The 22500-nt window shown below is 41.3% G+C and overlaps 1 protein-coding gene across 5 annotated transcripts in view; it reads left to right on the top strand.

Annotated features, from left to right (window-relative positions):
- Positions 1–22500, top strand: part of LOC138964239 (filamin-A-like) — a 208762-nt gene that overhangs the window by 174988 nt on the left and 11274 nt on the right. For all 5 annotated transcript variants that reach the window (XM_070336133.1, XM_070336134.1, XM_070336135.1 and 2 more), the window contains 8 exons: positions 4425–4548; positions 7157–7297; positions 8186–8314; positions 9615–9788; positions 10277–10438; positions 14376–14579; positions 15595–15747; positions 16186–16314. In XM_070336133.1, coding sequence (XP_070192234.1) covers positions 4425–4548; positions 7157–7297; positions 8186–8314; positions 9615–9788; positions 10277–10438; positions 14376–14579; positions 15595–15747; positions 16186–16314 — 1216 coding nt within the window. The remainder of the gene's footprint in view (positions 1–4424; positions 4549–7156; positions 7298–8185; positions 8315–9614; positions 9789–10276; positions 10439–14375; positions 14580–15594; positions 15748–16185; positions 16315–22500) is intronic.

The following is a 22500-nucleotide window of genomic DNA, read 5'->3' as shown; positions in this document are numbered from 1 at the left end:
TAATTGAAACCCGACGGAGCGAAGCTTTATTTATTTAAACGTAAATAATTTTTAAGTTATTTTGCCAAAAAACAAAGCCTCTTTTTTTTCTTTTTTTTTCTTCCCCAAATGCCAAAAAAAAGTCTAGGGTCGCGCGAAAAAATAGGGTCGGTCGGGATACCGTAAACACACTCCTGGTTTTTTTTCCTTTCACATACATTTTGACGGGTTTCTGGACAGCAAACTCTAAAACAAATTCTTTTCATCACAAAAGCGATCTTTGGAATTGACTGACGTAGTCCGGAAGAATTCATGCATCAACCTACGTCACGTATTCAACGTCATCACTTATGACCTTATGGTCTTGGTATTTCGTTGGCCTTCATATTTCCTACTTGTAAAATGACCCTCAAAGCTAACCGAGACTAGTTGAGGTTGTATCAATGCGCCTCGCCAGCAGGTGGTTAATGGTTTTTTTAGCAAGTGGTTATCGACAATTAATGACCGGTAATTTTTAATGAGTTGGGGCATTCTAACCAATCACAGGATCTGTTGCATTAAAACGCCAACTTGATTGAATTACAATAGAGATTAAAGCAAGATTTATAAGATTCAAAGAAAAAAAATGATGTAGAAATCATTTCTGCAGAACTTATCCAAGTTCTTCATCCAAAGGGCATAAAGTTACGGAACGCGGATCGTATCAACTGATGCATCAAATTGATGCATCCAAAACCAAGAATTTGATGCATCATTTTCACAATTTGATGCATCGTTTGGATGCATCAGAATTTTCGGGTTTTCCCGGAAAGTGCCGAGCAAAAAGCAAAATTTGAACCGGAATACGAAGCGAAACGAACGTCGGAAAACGAAAGTTTGAGTCGAAGGTCAAGGGCGTCAAAACTTCGTGTGCACAGAAAACAAACCACAATCAAAACAAAAAATCCCTTAAAATGCATAATGCCGTGACTTTGACTTGTTCCCTATTTAATGGTATGTTGTACGTTTATTTTTGTTTTATCTAACCAGTCAGTTTATATTCGTCAAAATGTCATTTCAAGTTTTTTCGTGCTCAGGCATTTCTTACGGAAAGACCGGAAATGAATGATCTTTCGCATGCATACAAAACCGAAAGTGATGCATCAACATGATGCATCAAAATGATGCATCATTTTCTAAAAGAATGCATCACTTTTGTATCGGATGCATCAGTTTTTGAAAATGATGCATCCTTTTTGAAAATGATGCATCCTTTTGTGAAAATGATGCATCAAATTGTGAAAATGATGCATCGAATCTTGGTTTTGGATGCATCAATTTGATGCATCAGTTGATACGATCCGCGTTCCATATAAAGTACAATTAGAGCTCAAATTGGCCATTCCTTAATTATCTGTAGATCTAAATTCCGCCTGCATAACTGTAGTCTGCAGACATAAACGTTCTTTCAGACGACTCATTTTATTTCCAGGGGAAGGAAAAAAAAGATGCCAGCTAGATGCCCACTTAGATCTTGTGCAATCAAGTTGGGACTGATCAAATGATGACCTAAAACTCCCAGATACAATTTGCAGACACTATGGCTGGTAGCTTTTTAGGATTTCAGGGTAGGGTATTCGAGTGGTAGACTGTTATCACAGAGTCTGATAATGTCTGCTTCAGTTACATTCATTTTACAATTTGATACAGTGATCTCTCTTTAAATTGAGAGATGATTATTTATCTGAAAAAAAAGAAGTGCATAATTTCTGACTCTCCTGGAAATGGGAAAGATGACTACAGGGGATGGGATTCTGTTGATGTAATGTAGCAAATTAACCTTGATCTCTGAGTAGCACTCTGCAGCAATCATGGAAGTTTAGATACATGTAGTATGACGGTTATGTGTGTTTGAGACGGTGAAACCTGTGTTCTAAAGACTCTGATTTAACTTGTTCTGCTTTAACTTCATTCAACCTGTAAACCTGCCTGCAGTTTAAGACCCTCCCCAAAGACTAATTTTGACAGGTTTTGCGGGTCATTAGACAAAGGTATAATCACTGCATATAAGGACGCATGATAAAGGTTTGTTAATATGCTAGTTCCTTGCATGGTTTGTCAGTGTGTTTTTGCAGAATGTGTTTTAAGATGTTGTAGATCTAATAGACAGGGCTTACTCTGGCCATGTGGAGTTATTTCTTCTAACAACATTTAACATCAGTCAGATTTATCCTTGTGAAGATTTTTGGTTAAATCTGGCTACAGTGTGTGTTGATTTTGTAAGTTTGCAAAATGTGTTCAAGTGATGTGGTTTTTGTTTCATTACAAAGATTAGTGTGCGTTAGCCACGCTACTGGGAAACAGCGAAGCCATTTCTTTGAACGGTGAAAATGGTTTTTATAAGTAAAGACATACATATGACCTGCTTTGAACTGTGCAACTGACATGCACACTGTGAAGGTTTTCTGCAAAGTTTAATGACTAACCAAGGTCTTGTAACTTTACAAGAAATTCAGTTAGGCAGTTTGTTGTTTAATTATCACTAACAAAACTAAAGAGTAGGTATTAGCCAAGCCATTCCTCTGACAACAGTTAGATAACCCAGTAGCTGCTGAATTACTTCACACGAATAACTGTAGACAAAGCAGAACAACTGGCCAAGCAGATCAGCTGTAATACCTGCAGTGGATCGCAAGCAGGCGGGCTAGCAGAGCTATGTAATATATAGGCTGCATGTCTGGCTATACCTGGCCACTTATCTTCTGAAACATCAGCTTATCTCTTGCCTGCTACAGCAATTAAGAGCAGGAGGGTTTGCTGCAGTGTGTGTGTAGTTCAGGTCAGTGTATCCACTGAAGGCCAGGAGCAATTAAAAGTCTGCTAAGGGCTCCTCTCTCTTGCATTCTTGGCCCTTCTCCTCCTTCAGTTCTTCCCTCCCCCCCCCCCCCCCCCCCCCGCCCCTTCTGTCTTGTTCATGGCACAAGTCCCATCCCTAGGAGTTCAGCACTAGACGCACCATCAGGAAAACTGAAAGTGTGGGCGTTCTGAAAGGATAGCTAGAACACTAGATAGATATATGGGGGTCAGAGATGAATGAAAAACAAACTTATATGAAATAAAATGTTCAAAACAGCTGAAGGTACCTCACCGAGATCTCAAAAAAGTATGCTTGAAGTACAATGGATCCCCCTTTGAAGACCTCAACAAATCTGAGGTAGTCTTTAAATGGAGGTAAAGTTATAAAGATTATGAACAGAAAATCTTTCAAAGTAAGGTCTTAACACTACCCCACCTATGTTGACCTTTTTTTTTATAGCCGAGACCAGCTGTGCTGCAGCAGGTCAATCAGAATTATAGTAACTGTGTAGAAACTGTGTATCAACACGCTGGAATGCAGGCGTTGGATGGACGTTACAGGAAGCGACTGAAGCTAATAGTCTGAGCGGATATATCCGTACCTGGTCTGATAGAGTCATATGAGTGGGTACGGGTATATCAGTAGCTGGGAGACAAGGAGTAAAAAGGGTGTCTATAATTGCAGGGTCTGAAAAAGGGGGGTAATCCACCGTAGTTCTCCGTGAAAAGAGGAATTAAAGATGAGGAGTTTTGTAGGGAAAAGTTGGTCACAACAGAAAGGTTGTACAATCAATGCCAAACTATAGTGAGTGAATTAAAGAAGAAAATTGGGTAGCAGGTGGTGGTACCAAATGAACCAAAAGGCAGGCAAGAGATTGAAGACGCAGCATAATATTCAGCCCTCCCACTTCCTAAGTGGACCCGCACAGGAAATGTTACAATTGTGATGAATTTGACTGGAGATGGCGAGTCAAGGGTGGGAGGCAAGGGTTACAGTGAATGGAGGCAGACAGGGACAGGAAGTAGACATGGGAAGAACTATAAGCAACTGAAGTAGTGGAGCTGCTCGGGAACTCTTCAACTCAAGCAGTTTCACCTGGCTCCATTAGACCGACACAATTTCTCCACTCCGGATGATTTGGGGGATGGGGGCTTTTAGCAATATGAATGAGAGGGTGTTATTAGTAGAAGTGTGCTGTCGGCACATTAGACTTACAAAATGATCCCACTCTAGATGATTGGGGGGTGGGGGCCTGTAGCGATATGAATTTGACCTGTGCTGGTTAAGCAGAAGACAGAGCAATACAGAGCCCACACAGCAAAACGAAAGTGACGTTAAATAAGTCAAAAGCGTAGAGTATTGGATAGTACTGCAGGTTCGGGGATGTGTCTGGGAATTATAGTGCTCAGAGAATTTGTCCAATTGGTCTTAAAAGTGTTGGCAGTTTTAACAAGTTGTCAAGGGTAATCCTTGGCATCATATCTTCCCCCTACCATGACACAAATTAGGCAAATCTGCTGATATGATGGCAAAGTCTTCAGCGATTTGAAATGACTTTCAGCATTTTTCCCTACTGGTTTGACATTGGCTGTGACTGTGTGTTGTGCAGGTTGACGAGGACCTGATCGCACCCGACTCTGTGGACTCACTTCGCTCGGCTGCCCCTGGCTCCGGCCTCTTCAAGCCCGTCGACTTCTGCTTCCAAGTTGGACCCATCTTCAACTTCGTTTCTGGTAAGAGCACTACAGGGAAAGCCTCACTGTGTTAAGACTTAGTGATCGCATTCATTTTGTTTTGTTTTGTTGTGTATCATATTGTTCCTCCACTCCTCAATAGGTCCAGGTTCTAGTGAATGTTCCAGTTTGTCTATGCATGATTAAAAGTTTCATAAGTTTCCTTTCTTGCTTTTTTTATTCTTACTGTGTCAAGTTGCTAAGGTAATAAGGAATGCTGGATTTGGTGCAGTAGTTACAGAGGTATTTAAAAGTGTAGGAAAAGTTCAAAACAAGCATTTCAATTCATCCAGAAATTTTAGAACCCTTATATGCACTTCCCACCAGACTCCTCCAAAAAAGAAAAAGATCGGATGTTACATAAAATACTCTAAAAAATCATATGTTTGAAGTAGAGCACGGAATGGAAATCAGAAAATTAAGTAAGAGTCAAATATCTTGTTCATGGTACAATAATGGGTCCATTGTGTTTCTCAGTAGACCTTTGTTGTGTCACACACCTGTTGTATTTTATTAGATAACGAAGAGCGCATATTCTTTGCCTAATTACTCTCCATCCAGACAGTGGTTTATGGCCGGCGCTTGTTAAAGTGTTTAAGAGGGTATTGGCACCGACTGGAATGATTCCAGGGGTGGGAGTAGTTCCGTATAATTACGGAATTCCGTATGGGATAAATTTCAACAACAACAACATAAAAGTGAGGACAAAAACCTGAATCCTAATCGCGTCTATATCGGTTTCTGTGTTTCGGTTCGCGTAATTTCCGATCCATAAAACTGAAGATACTTCCGGAAATAACTTGCCATCCGCCATTTTTGTCTCGAATGAAACCTAGACGTCGCGAGCTCGGTTTACTTATTAAGATGGAGCTAATTACCGATTACCCCCCCCCCCTAATCCGCCCCTAGATTATATATTGCATACTGCATCTGAAACATCAGAAAGCTGATTTAACTAAAACAGACACCAGTTCAGTGAAACTTTTTCAAACCTTTAACTTTAAGTTCTTGAAAGTAAAACTCTTCGAATCTTGTGCAAATCTTGACAAGCCTTGGGAAACACGACTGGTAAAACACCAATAAATGACTGTGTAGGGTGAGCCTTATGCTTGAAAACCACAATTTGGAGGACGCTTTTCATTCTCTGGCTCAGCAGATTTCGATTCGCGGTGACTGTCGTCTGCTATGTCGTCTGCTTCGATCGACTCGACAACACTAAGCTTACTACCACTCACACTAACACTGTCCACATTCGCGGTGTTGCTGTCATTTTGTCCGGAATCACTAACCTTGGCGAAGGGAAGCAAACCTTGGCCAATTTAGTTTTTTTTCTTTTTTGGTTGCGACATGATGTTCAAATCCAAATCGAAAGCACTGACTGACTGATAAACTATCGCGAACTGGCGGACGCAAACGCTAAGAGTGTGGTTTCCCTTGTCCAAGGGAAACCACTCTGGCATCTATATTTTCGTCAATGGCTTCCGTTCAAAACATTGATGTTTCGTTTTTGGTATTCGCGAAGAAAATAAACGTCAGTCAGTTGACTTAGTACATCGGCAGCAGTTTTAGTAATCAAAGCCTGACCAATAAAAACAACTGGACAAACGTTGGCCGATTCAGGCGAATACTCTTCGGACATTTGGCCGATAGGGACATGAAAGTTTCGGCCAAAGTTAAAAAAAATCGGTGATTGGCCGAAGAGCCGACCCAAACGACACCCTTGCATTTAGAAAATGGCTTCGCAAAACGTCAGCAGTGGGCTCAGCCTGGTGTTTAGTTTGCAGCAAGAACAAAAATTTCAGTATAGCTCAGATTTTTTGCTCCCACCCCTGTGATTCTAGAACCTTGTCCCCATCAGTTCAGATTATGCGCCCGCATTTTTCATAACTAGGCTTTGGTGTAAACTCCTCATTTATGACATACAGCCACAGTTTGAACCATTCTGTCCACTCAAAAAGTGGAGTCAAACTATCCCACGCAATGCTCACTGCAAGAGTGTGTTTAATTGGTTGTGACACTGAGAGCTTTACTTTCTTTGCCTTAAGACTTGAAGGCGGGCACAGCTCTTCAAAAGAAGATCCTTTCAAGAGAATACAAAGAAGCGATTATGGGGTGTAGGCACTAAGTCTGGAAGCAAAAGTATTTTATGAGGATGCGGTTGACGTTTAGTGATCATGATAGGTTGCCCTCCTTTTCCAAGATAGGTTATAGGCGGAGTCGATTGGCCCAGATTTTGGAAATAAAGGCTGCGCTTGGAACATCATTCATGCACAAGTTGCATCTCTTGTCTGCAGATCAGTGTGTGTAGCTCAAAAGAAGTAAGATCAGATGAAGTTCAGTAAACAATTACTTATTTGTCAAAGACGTGAAGCCAGGTGTCTTTTCTTTCTTTGTGCACTTTATTTTTGTTTTTTTGTTAAACTGTTTTAACTGTTAAAATGTCGCATCTGTTCTTTAGTGATCAGTTGTCAAAAAGTAACCATTATCCAGGTTTGGTACAAAATACAGAAAAGTCCCCAGTCTTTGATTTTTATATGCATGCAACTTTTGTCAGCATTAGTGTCTCTAGGAATGATGTGCTATCAATTTTCCTGTTGATGTGTTTCAGCGGCTGTCGTCATGCCATCAGGCAAAACAGCCTACCCTAAGATCGAGGATAACCGTGACGGCACAGTGACAGTGAGGTACCAGCCCACAGAGACTGGTCTTCATGAACTTCACGTCAAGTACAACAATGAGCCCATTGACGGTACGTTTCTTTCACCATCATTACGTTTCATTTTCTATAGACTGGTAAATCACACATCCAAAGGAAACTCTTTCTTTCTCTGAATATGACCACATACAAAACAAGAGGCGAAGCCTTCAAGGCTCACGTAAGAAATCGACAAACAGTAACACAAACTCAATCACTCCGTCACACATACACACACACACACAGTAAGCATTGGTGACACTGTGCAAGAAAGAGAGACACTAGATCTAGATCTGTCTGTCTGCATGTAGCCTACTTACAGACACGACTGCCAAATAGTCTCGGCCCGCTCAAAATAACAATGACCGAGACATTCCTTCGCGTGACGTCTAACCCTCTTACGCCATAATGTGACGTCTTCAAATGACGAAATGTTAAAGTTTCTACCACAGACATACACACGCACGCACGCACATACGCACATACGCACGCACGCACAGACAGACAAAGTTACGATCGCATAGGCTACACTTCGTGAGCCAAAAATGGAATTGGAATTGACACAGATGTTCTCTTTTAGCTCTCTAGGAGTTGGAATAAGCTGATGATGGTCTTTTAGTTTCAGACTAAACGGTTTGAAATCGCTTTCAGTGACTTGCTCTTTACTGCTCACATGTGATGAAATGTTTTTATACCAGTGGTATGAATAAGTACCACTGCTTCACTCTATCTTATTAACACAGAAGCACAAAAGTTGACAATATTTGGAAAATGTACATCTGTAGTCAGGAGCAGTTATTTTCTTTCTACCTTAAAGCTGGTTATGAGGTGAATTGTCAGTCACACAACAAAATAATACATGCAATGATGTTGATAGTGCAAAGTGATTTGATGTCCATGTTGAACTGCATCCACAAAACTGACTATCATTGTGTGTTTCAGGCAGCCCATTCTTGTTCCACGTGGACTCTGTCAACAGCGGCTACGTGACGGCGTACGGCCCAGGACTCAGTCATGGCACCGTCCACGAGCCAGCCTACTTCACCATCAACACCAAGGAGGCTGGAGCAGGTAGGACAACACTCCTCTCTTTCATTACACATTGAATGAAAATCATTTCTCAGGGCTGTTGCAAGTTCACAGACACAGCGAAAGGCTCAGGGCTTGGAACACAAGCATGCAGGAAAATATTAAAAAAATATTGGGAGGCGCCGTACTGTATGGCAGCTTGCTTTCGTCTGTGTGGAAGATGAGGGTAACCTCGCAGGACTATAAAATGCCTTATTCCTATTATTATCCTTCATTGTTCTCTTTTGAAATGTTTCCTAAATGGCCATGAAAATATCCTCTCGGTTTTCTGAACCGTTAGGCAGTCCTCAGTGTCTCCATTCTCCCAATTGCAAAAAAAATGATGCCAAAATGATGGCAGACTTCAGGGCAATTTTAACTCGGTATCATCCAAAATTGAAGTATGGCTTGCCTAAATGGCAGGAAAAAAAACAGTCATACATGTAAAATCTCACTTGTGAGCCGATCACTATAGGTTTAGGTTGATAATTGGGGGTGGGGAAATAGCTCAGACAGTAGCACAATGTATCCTGTATCTACTGGAGTATGTAACTGCCAGAAACTTCTGATGGTTCACTGACTTATGAGGAGAGTTGTTAGGAATTTTCATCTATGTTTACTGGAGAGGCTAACCAACAGAACCTTCTGACAGTTCCTCAAGTTATGGTACCAGTTGGCCTGTCTTTTTGTCTATGGTTTCATGCCTGCTTGGAATGGCTTTGATGATCTTTGAACTTTAAGACTTCTTTTTTGCTGTGTGTTATTTCATTCATTCCTTCTGTGCATCACAATTTACCGGCACGGTTGGCCTAGTGGTAAGGCGTCCGCCTCGTGATCGGGAGGTTGTGGGTTCGAACCCCGGCCGGGTCATACCTATTGGCAATCTAGTGGCTGCTCCGCCTGGCGTCTGACATTTTGGGGTTAGTGCTAGGACTGGTTGGTCTGGTGTCAGAATAATGTGACGGGGTGAGACATGAAGCCTGTGCTGCGACTTCTATCTTGCGTGTGGCGCACGTTATATGTCAAATCAGCACCGCCCTGATATGGCCCTGCGTGGTCGGCTGGGTGTTAAGCAAACGAACAAACAAAATGGATAGGGATTGTTTTGTTGTGGTTGATGTTGTTTTGCTGTGTGTTATTTGATTCAACATACAGTAGACCTAAAAAGGAGTCTTCAAATAGAGGTACATTTATTAATGTTCTGAACAGAAAATCTTGAAACAAAATAATGTCTTATAAGGGGGTTCCAGTGTACCCTACCTGCTTGACTGCAGCATGTTGATGATGATATTGTGGGTGTCAGGTGGTCTGTCGCTGGCTGTGGAGGGACCGTCCAAGACGGAGATCAAGTGCGTGGACAACCAGGACGGTACCTGCACCGTGTCCTACATGCCCACCGTACCTGGAGAATACCTCATCACCGTCAAGTTCGCCGACAAGAACATCATGGGATCTCCCTTCACTGCCAAGATCACACGTGAGTCGTACAGTGGTGTTGATTGTGTGTGTGTGTGTGTGTGTGTGTGGGCGGGCAGGTGTATGTGTGTGTGTGTGTATGTGTGTGTGTGTGTGTGTGTGTATGTATGTGTGTGTGTGTGTGTGAGAGAGTGTGTTAACGTTCTTTTCATAATAGGTTTGAGATTCTCTGTGAAATTCTTGTTTGCTTTTTTTGTGTTTTTTCGCTTTTATCTGTGCACAAACTGTTGACGCGGTACTGGAAAGTCCTGAGCTGATTGGAACACAATCTAAATAAATCCACTGGAATGCTCTTTTTGTGTGTGAATCTAAATCAAGATATTCTGCAGCCAAATATTGCTGCTTTCTGTTCGAGCAAGCATGTTTCTTTTAGGGTCACTGTCAATAGAAATCAGCTAGAGTTAAAGCCTTGCCATAAGCTACCTGTGATGACTTTGTCTGACTTGACAATGCAATAACGGCGTATTCATTTAGTTATACTTCTTTCAGCTGGAGAGCCCAAGAAACGCGCCCAGCTGTCAGTAGGAAGCAGCAGCGAGGTGTCGCTCAAGGTGACGGAGACAGACATTTCTGATCTGACCGCCTCCATCAAGAGTCCCACTGGCCGCGAGGAGCCCTGTCTGCTCAAACGTCTTGCCAATGGACACCTAGGTGAGTGAATTCAACCATTTTCACAGATTTCCTAACACAGTGTGGTTCTCAGGCTCAGAGGACAAAAGTTCGGTCAGTTGAACCTGGATTGAAAATATTTATAGGTCCAAAATATTCTGGCTACAAACTTGTTTAGTCACAAGCTACATGTGAAAGCTATGGGACGGCCGTCCAGACAGGGATCAGGACAGTATGTCAGATCAGAAAGCACACACGCACATGCTTTTCACAATATTAAACTTTTGTTTGCCTTGTACATATTTATACATTTGAAAGTTTTGCTCACAATAGTTTTATGGCAGAACTTTGGTTATGTCACCAAGATCTGGAATTTAGATGATGCAGCATATCTGGCATTCTATTGGAATGCACCCAAACATTATTTTTGGAAGACAGAAATGCTCACTGAATAGCTTTGCAAATTTCCAATGACACATTTCCATAGAATGTTGGTGTTGTTCCAGGAGACATGATACAATGGAATTCCAATTTTCAAAGCACACTTATCTTTGTCAGTTTGAGTTTACGAGGCAGGTGAGCTGTATCTTCAGTGGATGTAAGGCTAGCAACAATTCACGGTGAATTAGGGTTGTGATTTAGCATTGTTTTTGCTGGCTGTGTGTTCCAAGCTGGCTCGTTTCCGGTCTGATGGAAACGATAACTGGACGTGTTTTTGTGGGAGGCTTAAGTAAGGTTAGGCTGACCCATCTTGTCTGGCTTGCAACGTTTCTCTGTTGGCAGGATTTTCACTTTCAGGATACATTTTGTTTTATCAGTTTTGGTGGTGGTTCTGTTCTGTACTCTTAAACAGTTCGCTCTTGTCCAGGGTTTTGTAACACAATTGCACTTTTAGCATACAGTGCAGTTCCAAAGTGGAAAACCTCAGACGATGCTGTTCTTAAATGTATTCAAACAAGTGCCACGGAAGCAATATGAACTAGCAATTTTGAAAGGCATGACAGCTAGCTTACTGCGGTATGTAGGCACACATTTGTTCAGTATGTTCCAGATAAAACTAGCATCACAGCAAGTGACTTTACTTCCTTGTTATCCGCAAGTCTAAGAATCCCTTTGACTATTAGGCCAAAAATAGAACAGTGCCCCCATATGGCTTTTTGCACCAATCTCACTTTTCAAGATGAGCCAAGTCTATGTTGGCCTCCTCCCCCAACATAGACTTGGCTCATCTTGAAAAGTGAGATTGGTCCAAGTCTATGTTGGCCCCCTCCCCCAACATAGACTTGGCTCATCTTGAAAAGTGAGATTGGTGCGCCTGGGAAACTGCCAGTTAAAGCTAGTATTTCGCTTTGTGTGGTTTTGCTTTAAGTTGCTGTGAACATTGTTCTGCCAGAAAACAAACAAGATGCAAAAGAAAAAGAAAACTTTTACAGACAGCTAGAATACAATGTGATTTTTGCTGCTATTGTCTCCTACGTACTACTTTGGGGGTACCTGTTTTGGGGGCATTCACTTGAAGAATCGGAATTTTGGTGGTTTTTGTATACATGTGCATTTGTGTGTGGATGGCTGTGTGTGAGAGAAAGAGAGAGACTGTGTGTGTGTGTGTGTATGTGTGTATGTGTGTGTGTTTGTGTTTGAGCCCACATGCACGATTTCCCTAATTATACACAGGAGATTATGGGAAATCTTGTATCAGGATTATTTGTTGCTCATGTGTATTTCTGTAATTGGTCATGCTCAGCTTTTGCGACAGGTAAACCGCAATACTGCTTATAACATTTATCCTCTGATACCATCTTCACTCAATTTCCATCCTTATCAAGGGCAACGTATTTGAACCCATCCTCCCTCCTTCATAGGCCTTCCTTCTGCTTTTTTTATCAATTTATTTCTTACTACAGGCTCCTCCCATTCACCATTCCCCCTCTTCTTGATCAGTTTATTATTTACTACAGGCTCATCCAACTCACTACACCCTCCCTCCTCCCTTCTTCCCCCCCCCCCCCCCCCCCCCCTCACTCACCACCAGCAGTTTTATCTGACTGTGGCAGCTAAGGCTTAGATTGTTATAAAACAGATATCTGTCTCTGTTCACTGCCCCTAGTTCACACCTGTCCAAAGTTACTCACCTTGACAGAGTATAGTCTCTGCTTCCTTTCTATGCCTTCTGTGGGGTTATGGTTAATTGTAAACACCTTCTTGTATGATTCTGCTGTGTAGGACCAAAGCCTTAGCTGAATGATCATTTCTCTAAAATGCCCTCCCCCCCCCAAAAAAAAAAGGAGTATGACTGCCTAAATTGTGGAGGACAAAATGACCATACATGTCAATGCCCACTGGTCCAAAAAGTGAGTGTGCGTGGGAGTTTCAACCACGAGCGCAGAAGAAGACTACCTCTAAAGGCGGTCCTCAATGGAGCTCGAAGAAGACTTCGCCAAGTCTTTTTACCAAAAACTCATATGTGGTAAAGCTTTGTGTTGCCAGCTTTGTGAAGCATACTTCGCGTAGTCCACTTCACCCAGTTATATACACTATACACTAAAAGTGAGAACTGGAACTTCCTCATATCTGTATCATATAAAACAGGTCCCCCACTCATCTTCCTGGCTTCACATGCTTAACAGTGAGCAGGCAGGAATCCCTCCATGTTCCCTGCTGATAAAGTTCTTTCTGACCCTTCACACATCTACCTGTCATCACTTGTCAGTGGCTGTAAGAAATCCACTATCTGTAGAAACATCCCCACACACTGATGATAGATCAATCATTCACAGTGGTTAAGTGGCACATGTACCACCCCCCCCCCCCCTTCACCACCCACCTCCTCAACACCCACACTTCCCCCCTTCCAGATCGGAAGAGCAGATTGATCTTAAAGCATGGGAGAGTTTTCATCACCTCTTCTAGTGCATTCCACAGGGTGGTTAAAATGTCTGGTGGCAAGAGAATTAGTCACTCTCAGGAGCATCGCTCTCCTTCAGCGATTGGCCAAACTTCCTCCCCCACCAGACAGGAGATTAGCTTTTCTGAAAAAAAATAGGATGAAGAGAAAGATGCACACATTGTGCTGAGCTAGAGTCGAAATTCACGGTTCAGTTCTAGTTTGTCAGTCCCTTACTTCAGGCTGCGCGCGGTTCTTTGAAGTTTTCTTTTGTTCTGATTGAAATTATTTGCTGTAGGTCTGATGGATTTGGTGTGTGATTAGTGAAGCTGGTTTGTTTGCTGTGGCTGATTGTTTAGAGAGAGAAAGAGAAAGAGCTCGAACATTGAAGGATTTTATCAAAATCAACATGTCGTCGACAAGACAAGTGGTTTCTGTGACTGAAAGGCGTTCCTCCACTACCTCTAGGGGTACTCATGGAAATCTTTTTCTTCACTGATCTGCGAATTAAGCCAAATTTAAACTGAACTTCTGTGGATAATAATACTGTGTATGTGTTTGGCATAGAAAGTCTGGAACTTGAAACATTGTTCGTGCAGGGCAGTTGAGAAAAAGGAAAGGAGACGAGTGTTTTTGTTGTTTAAAGTTTTGAGTTACCAACATTTTGGAGAGTGTTTTTGGTTAGTTGTGGTATTGGTTGGAATAAAAATGCAGTTGTCGAGTTACATGGAACCAAACTCATCAACTCAGTTTTTTGTTTGTGTTAGTCAAACAGTAACAAAAAAAAGAGTGCAATATATATTCCTTTTCTTGGGTTGTTGTTTTGCTCTTGCTTCTTGTCTCCTAGCGATTTTACTGGTGAAAAAAACAATACACAAACCAGAACTTTTGTGTTTGTATTTTCAAATATGAGATTTACACCAATTCTTATTCTTCGTTCATGGGCTGAAACTCTCACGTTCACTTATGTTATTGCACGAGTGTGTTTTTACATGTATGACAGTTTTTACCCCGCCATTCAGGCAGCCATACGCAGCTTTCGGAGGACTTCAATGATCAATACGTTACCCAGGATTTTATGTTTGTGTTTTGCAGGTATCACATTCACACCGCGTGAAACTGGTGAGCACTTGGTGAACGTGTACCGCAATGGCAAACACATCGCAAACAGCCCCTTCAAGATCGTGGTGGGCGAGAGTGAGCTGGGCAACGCCAGCAAGGTCAAGGTCTCCGGCAAGGGCCTCAAGGAGGGCATGGCCAACGAGGTCAACGAGTTCATCGTTGACACCAGAGAGGCTGGTAAGTGTCCTGAGGAGTTTGTCGGTTAGTGTGTCTGTAAATTTACCCCTATTTTAAGACTCCCTCCTTTTTACATTTAGTCAAGTTTTGACTAAATGTTTTAACATAGAGGGGGAATCGAGACGAGGGTCGTGGTGTATGTGTGTCTGTGTGTGTGTGTGTCTGTCTGTGTGTGTGTGTGTAGAGCGATTCAGAGTAAACTACTGGACCGATCTTTATGACATTTTACATGAGAGTTCCTGGGTATGATATCCCCAGACGTTTTTTTCATTTTTTCGATAAATGTCTTTGATGACGTCATATCCGGCTGTTTGTAAAAGTTGAGGCGGCACTGTCACACCCTCATTTTTCAATAAATTTGATTGAAATTTTGTCCAAGCAATCTTCGACGAAGGCCGGACTTCGGTATTGCATTTCAGTTTGGTGGCTTAAAAATTAATTAATGACTTTGGTCATTAAAAATCTGAAAATTGTAATTAATTTTTTTTTAGATAAAATGATCCAAATTTACGTTCATCTTATTCTTCATCATTTCCTTAAAAACAATCTCTGAAAATTAAAAATATAAAAATTATGATCAAAATTAAATTTCCGAAACCGATTTACAAACGATTTCATCTTATTCCTTGTCGGTTCCTGATTCCAAAAACATATAGATATGATATGTTTGGATTAAAAACACGCTCAGAAAGTTAAAACGAAGAGAGGTACAGAAAAGCGTACTATGCAGCACAGCGAAACCACTACCGCGCTAAACAGGCTCGTCAGTTTCACTGCGTTTTGCACGAGCGGCGGACTACGGTCATTGTGAAAAAATGCAGTGCGTTCAGTTTAATTCTGTGAGTTCCACAGCTTGACTAAATGTAGTAATTTTGCCTTACGCAACTTGTTAAGATCTGATTTTCTTGGATTTTGGGAGGTCTTACTGCATGTCTTTTTGAAATAACCAGTGTACAATGCATCTTCACATTCAACAAAACAGCAGTTACAAAGCTTTGTTTATTGCACATTGCAGGCTATGGTGGAATGAGCCTGTCCATTGAGGGTCCCAGCAAGGCTGACATTGAATGCCATGACAACGAGGACGGAACCTGCAGGGTCACCTACAAGCCCACCGAGCCAGGAACCTATATCATCAACATCAAGTTTGCTGATCAACACGTGCCTGGTAAGATATTTGATGTTCTTTGGTGGAGGGGGAAGAGAGAGAGAGAAAGAGAACTGAACTGAACTGAACTGAACTTTATTTTACAAGGATTAACATTTAAGGCTAGGCCTTTTCTTACAATCTGTCCTTGGGAGAGAGAGAGAGAGAGTGTGAGTGAGTGAGTGAGTGAATGTTGAATGAGTGAGTGAATGAGCAAGTGAGTGTTTGTGCGTGCATGAAGGAGAAAGCAGTCAACAGGGATGGGGAGATTGCAAAGGCAAAGAGACGCTGAGAACTTGAAAATACTTGATTGTGACGGAGTTTCACTTCAGACAGTTGCGTTTCTTCTCATTCAAACTGTAAACCTTTAAGTAGTTGTGTACCCCAACTATCTCTTCCTCATTATCTTCTCATACTGTGATTATGACATAAATGTTCCTTTGTGCTTTTCCCCAACAGGCAGTCCATTCACGGTGAAGATCGGAGGTGAGCCCTCCGCCAAGATCACAGAGAGGATCACACGGCACAAGGCCGCCGCTGATGTCACGCACGTTGGAAGCGAGTGTGAACTCAGCCTGAAAATCCCTGGTGAGTGCCGTTGGTCTACATACTTTGTCCGTGAACGCATGCATGACTGTTTCCGTACACTGGGATTGGGAAGTGACATGAAATTTGAACACGCATGCGATTGGAAATTTTCATCATTAGGTCCACTACAGTATTGGAATTTAACCCCTTCACTGCCCACCCCGTATGTAATACGTGGTCATTTTCGGTTTGTCGTACGCCCATAACCGTATCTCATACGTGGGATTTGTGTCAACAACATTTCAGGACATTTCTGAAAAATAAATGGGAGGTAACCACTGTCCAAGTACTTGTAGGGGTTCTAAACACAGTTCTTTCCCATAAACCGTTCGGATAAGTTACTACCACGTGTTGGAAACTGTGTTAGAAATGTAGAACCGATCTATAGCATTCACAATGGCGGCCAAAAGTCGGACCTCAACTCGTAGACCTGTTTTCAAGCGATACAGTGTTCTGGAAGCTCTACAAGAAGTGATTTATGGATTACCACACAGAAGAATACTTTTATGGGCTGTAATGTGAGTACCTGATGTTTGACACCAGTTTTAGCAGTGTTTTGTGTGGTTTTACGTGCTGCAATGTGAGTGTGTGTAAGTCCGGAAACTGTACTTTTTGACAAAAATGGTCATTTTATCAATTTTACTATAACAATCACAAACAAAGTCCAATGATCATGTCATCCTATAATAGCCAAGGGTATAAGCAAAACACATGCCAAAGATCTAAGAGATATCTCAATAAATGATCGAGCAGTGAACAGATTAGTGAACCTACCGAAGAAAGCGAAATTTTGCCCAGTGGCACACAGCAATACCAAAATGCTGTTATACTGTGGCAGTGAAGGGGTTAAGTTATCATCACGGAAAAAAAACCCAAATCTATGGTGATTACACAGGAATAAAAGTTTGAAAAAAGAAAGACATTTAAAATTAAAAAACCTGGTTTGATCAAGCTTAGTTTTTTTTATTTTTTTTATCAGTATTCAAAAATGAAAAGATATCAGAGATAGAATTTTTCAGCGTTCAGACAATTTCATGGTCATTTCCCTGTCCTTGTGGTGCTTATGTTGAAGGGTTTATTGTCTGCCGTTGTTTCTATGTCTGGAGATCATGCACAGTGCTATGGTACAATTCATATTTCAGATGTTGCTGATAGCAGCATTGCACATGGTGATCTGAAGAGAATCTTGGCACAGTAGAATAGTTTTCTGTAGTGAAAGTGTCCTGTGATGGATGGTCTCATGTTCGGTGAATCTCAGTTATGTTTTGTGGGTATATTTTTGTCATCCTGTGAGGAATGCGAGATCAAACAAAAATTCAACAAAAGCAAACACAGAAACCAAAACCAAACAGACAAGATTTTCTTGCTAATATATGTGCTTTATTACTTTATTTTTTTTAATAGCAGTGTAGAAATAACTACGTACCTTTGTGCTTGGAGTTCAAATTCATTGGCTGCATGCATGCTAACAATGTATGCTGCTAGTTTTGTTCTGTGCTTAGAAGTTAGAAAAATGTCATTGAAAGCAGTATAAAATGTGACGTTTAAAACACAAATGCGAATGAATGCTAGAAATACATCCTGTAGAAATATGTTCAAGTATTCATTTTTCTAATCACGTCATGTAATTCACTTTGTAATCCTCTCAAACAGAGATGGAAAATGTGAAGAGATTCTTCAAGGGAAGCTAGAAATTCCCTTTAAACAACTAAGAATACAGGCTCCAAATGTGAGAGAGAGAAGGACTCTTTAAAGTTATGAAAAGACTGAGAGTAGTTCTTTATGATACAGATTTATTGATGTATGATAGAAAAGGACCCCATTCCCTCCAGGTATTAGTTGAATGAAGAGACAATAATTACCCAACATCCTAAAACACTTCAGCGTTAACACAAACAACAAGGCCAGACTGATGCAAAAAGTATCTGACTTTAATTCTTATCTCTTTGGCTCTTCTCACAGATAGAAGATCCAGAAATACTCTGGGTGCTATTTTTGAACCTGGCATCAATTAGAAGTGAGCAGCAGAGGAACAGAATTAGAAGTAGTTTTCATTTTATGCAGGTGGGAGGTAGGAGAATGGGGGGGAGGGGGGGGGTTAGTGCTCAGTAAAGTTAGATGGCATCACAAGACTCCTTCATTTTAATTACTGTCTAAAACCCCAAGAAGGGGGAGTGTTGAACTTTGCTGAGTCATTAGGGTCTTCCACACCACTGCTGTAAGATTGCAGCACTAACGTACGCAGCAGCTGCTCCATTGCAGGGCATGGAATGAGACGGGGAACATTCCATGAGATTTTCTTCTCATGGCTGTGACAAATTATCAACATCCGAATTTCAGTGTAGGTGTTGAAGAAGAGTTGTCAATGGGATATTCAAAGATCCCCCAATAGCAGCATATGGCTGCCTAAATGGCGGGGTAAAAACGATCATACACGTAAAAAGCCACTCGTACAAAAACATGAGAACGTGGGAGTTTCAGCTCATGAACGAAGAAGAAGGAGGATAGACAAACAATGGATGGAAATTAGGCACTATTGAATGTCTGCAGGTATATTTGTGAATGAAGATTGAACAAAGTGCTGAGTCATCATCACAGAGGGAGAGAGGTAGTGGGTTCAATGACCTATTAATACCTTGGGGATTTACCAGCTGTAGGTATATTGGGTTCCGGTAACTCTGCTTGTGTTTTCTATAAAATGCCCTTTTGGTTCTGTGAGCCCTTTGTAATTAAAGAGAGAGAGAGAGAGCTGATATAGATGATGAAAAGTTGTGTAAGAGATGAGTTATGCATGGAGATATCCGGGAGGGGAACATGTGGAACGGGGAGGGAGTTGTGGGGGGGGGGGGGGGGGGCACAGGGAAAAACAGGTGAGGTGGTAGAAGTGTTAATTAAGTCTTCAGTGGCCAAGCTATTCTGGGAGTTGTGGGGCTGTAATAAACTAAACAGAGAGGAGGGTAGAGTAGGGTCTTCAAAGTTCCAAGGGAATGTATATGAGTCAAGACCAGCCAGTGGGAGGGGCTAGCTGTACCCCCATCAAGGCAAAGCTCACACAGTGTGATGGTGCACTTTAAAAGTCGACACATTTCAAACACAAGTGAAAATGGCTACACTTGTGTTTTCTGAGGAGAAAGCATTTAAGGCATTTTTTTGAGAGAAAAAAACTTAGCATAGGAACAGAAGAAAAACTGCTCTCACTTTAAAAAAAACCCATGAGGTCAGTTACAGGCTGGCTTAGAAACAGAGAAATGCTGCTTTCTCTTCAAGAGGCAAGCCATGTAAGAGTTGCAGGCTGATTTGAGAGTTCAGGGCAGGTTAAAATTTCCTTGCAAGCCTCTCAAACCTGATAAGCTGAACACTGATTAGCTTTGGGAGAAGGGGGGGCTGCGTTGGAGAGTTTGTCTACATTTCACCTTTACCCAAACCGATGGGATCGACATTGGCAACACACCTGAGCTATCTTGTCAGGTGGAAGTGTGCAGCAGATATTATTCTAGCCTTTGTGGAAGGATAAGGCCTTGCTCTTATTTTCCGGCCTGGTCTGGGCTTGACCTTTCTGCCAGCATTACCTTTTTCCTGTATGGCCAGAATTACCTGTGGGACGGAATGTGCAGGAAGGTGTCTTACCTGCTTTCTTTAGTCAGTGATTACAAGGCGGCTAGTTGACTCTTGATGGGCGTACTTCAAGGGACGATGCCGCTCAGATCACAGTTTTCACTTGTGCCAGATTTTGTACTTCGGTACCGCTGGGAAAGTATGCCTGTTTAATAGATTCTGCTGTGTTGAAAGCGTTTCGCTTCACCTTTAAGGATTTAGAGTTTTAGTGTGTACGAATGCAAAAATTCTCCCCAAAAGTGCATGGATCGATCATTCAGTTGGAACAGTTCTGTGTTCATAACTTTATCGGTTTTACCTTTGAAAGACGGTTGAATGAGACGCAAAGCTCATCTGATCACCAGAGAAAAGTTTTGAAGAAAGATGACAAGAGTGAAACAGTAAAAAAGATGGAGAGAAAAAGTGCTGTGCTTTGAAGTTGTGATGAATTGTTGAGAAGAAAAGAGACAGTAGACTCTCAGGACTCAGGACTGTAGAGGTCATTAGAAGTACCGTAGAAGGAGTGTGAGCAAAGATGCCTATTTCAAGCAGCCGCAGACACCAGTACATGTTCTGTGCTCGGCCCCAAGGTTTGACCAGTGTACTTTTATTTGTCTGTCCTTTTGTTTTGTTGTGACTATAGGCATGTGTCCGTAACAAGACTTAGACGTAGAAAGAAGTGAAGTGGTATGTGTGATTGTCAGGATTCTTTCTCAACCCTCTTTGCTCCCTCCAAAATGCATTTTCTTTTTGATCAGCCAGATTTGTGCTTTATTTTTACATTTAATTTGAACCCTTTTTTATTTTTTAATATTCCAACAGCTTTACATCTATTTCTTTCAGAATTTCTCTTAAACTTTGTTCAGGTATTTTTATGTTGGGTTCCCCTTCCTTTCATTACAGATTCGGCATTTGGCAGTTTAACAAGGTTATATGCAACATCGTTAATTTATGGTGGGCCGTTTTTTTCCCCCTTGAGTTTTAAATTTATATATTCACTCGTTCATTTCTAACAACGGTTCCCTTGTTCCAGTTTTTCTTCTTTATGTTTTTGTTGTTGAATAACATGTGAAAAGTTGACTTCTAAAATGCATGACTGTTTACAGGATGTTTGTTCATGGACATTGTTGATCTTTGTTTGAGCTAAGTGTTTCAAGTGGTTATATTGAGGAAAATGAAACATTGTTTTATATTATTGCTAAGTGGGATTTTTTTTAGGAGGGGGGTGGGGAGATGGTGGTAGATAAATGAACTTTTGTGTCTTTTCTTTATAATCGCAGATAATTTTCTTTCATTTAAATATTTTACAGACAGAGAAGCTTTATAATTTAATTATGGGTTCCGGTTGCCTGTAAACAGCAAGCACTTTACCTGAGACACAAAAGGCTCTTGTTTGGGGTTGCAAACAGAAGATCTGAAAAATATATCTTGCTATGGAAATGACACTGACAGTATAAAAACATTTCTTGCATGGATAAGCATCTTCCTGGCTACAGGCACCAGAATGTCGGACATGAAGCGCCACTTGCAGTGCTAGAGATTAAGTGCCTGTGACTGGAAATGAATGGGTAATGTTTTCACAAGGTTCTTTTTTTATCATTAACTTCTGTCAGAGCATTATGTAAGCAACGCACGGTAACATTCAATGTTAGTCTTGTTTTGTATTAGCTGATCAGTTGAAAGTATCAATCAGTCTCAATCGAATCATTTAATCAACACAATCAATGAATTAATCAATCAGTGAATCAATCTTCAGGAATGATGATTTTCAGCCAATAATTAACAAAACTAAGCAACCAATTTTAGTGTAATGAGCCAACAACAAGTGCACACCCACCCCCTCCCTTTCTCACCCTCCAACCTCCTTTTCTACCTACGCCACCCAACATGTTGGGGTAGGGGGGTGTGGGGATCTTCTCTCTTCAATTCATAATGATTTGGGTGCTTAGGGAAGTTCCACTATTTTTGGTCTGGTTTTTTGTTTATGTATCAAAGATGAGAGATGGGGATAAAAGTGGTGCTACCTGCACATTCCAAAATAGAACAAACAGATCTGTCTAGCCTGGCACTTAGTGGCCCTTGAGTTGAAACAAGGAGGGGAGGAAAAAGCGGAGGGGGGTTTCGATTATCTTTGCTAGCATTGTCTTCTGTGGCAGTGAGACTTTTTATGGACATGTGAGTAGTTGGGTCCCTAATTAAGTTTGATTAGGTTTTATACTTCAAAAGAGAGAGGGAGAGAGAGAGGTCATGCTAATTGTGAAGTATCTCAAGCTATTTGAATAAACAGAATTGAGGTGGGGGTGGGGGGGTCAAATGTCCATGTTGTACATTGTATTAGTATTCATTAGTGCTGAGTAAGAAGAAATAAAAATAAAAATATGAAGTGTGTACCTTCTCTCTAATGATCGAGTTGGTAATGAACAATCACCAATACAAACTTTTAGACACTCTACAATTTTGACCACCAAAACTGTTGCATGAGTGGCTAGAGTAATGTGTTCAGTAATTATTCAGCCCAAGGAAGAAAATGAAAATGAAACACAGAAAGGTATACTCAGCAACTCCAGTAAATATTTGGCAGAGTGCCAGACA

The sequence above is a fragment of the Littorina saxatilis genome, linkage group LG4, assembly GCF_037325665.1.
Source record: "Littorina saxatilis isolate snail1 linkage group LG4, US_GU_Lsax_2.0, whole genome shotgun sequence".
Taxonomy (NCBI): Eukaryota; Metazoa; Mollusca; class Gastropoda; order Littorinimorpha; family Littorinidae; genus Littorina; species Littorina saxatilis.
The sequence above is the reverse complement of the archived record's forward strand: the minus strand, read 5'-3'. Positions and strand labels throughout refer to the sequence as shown.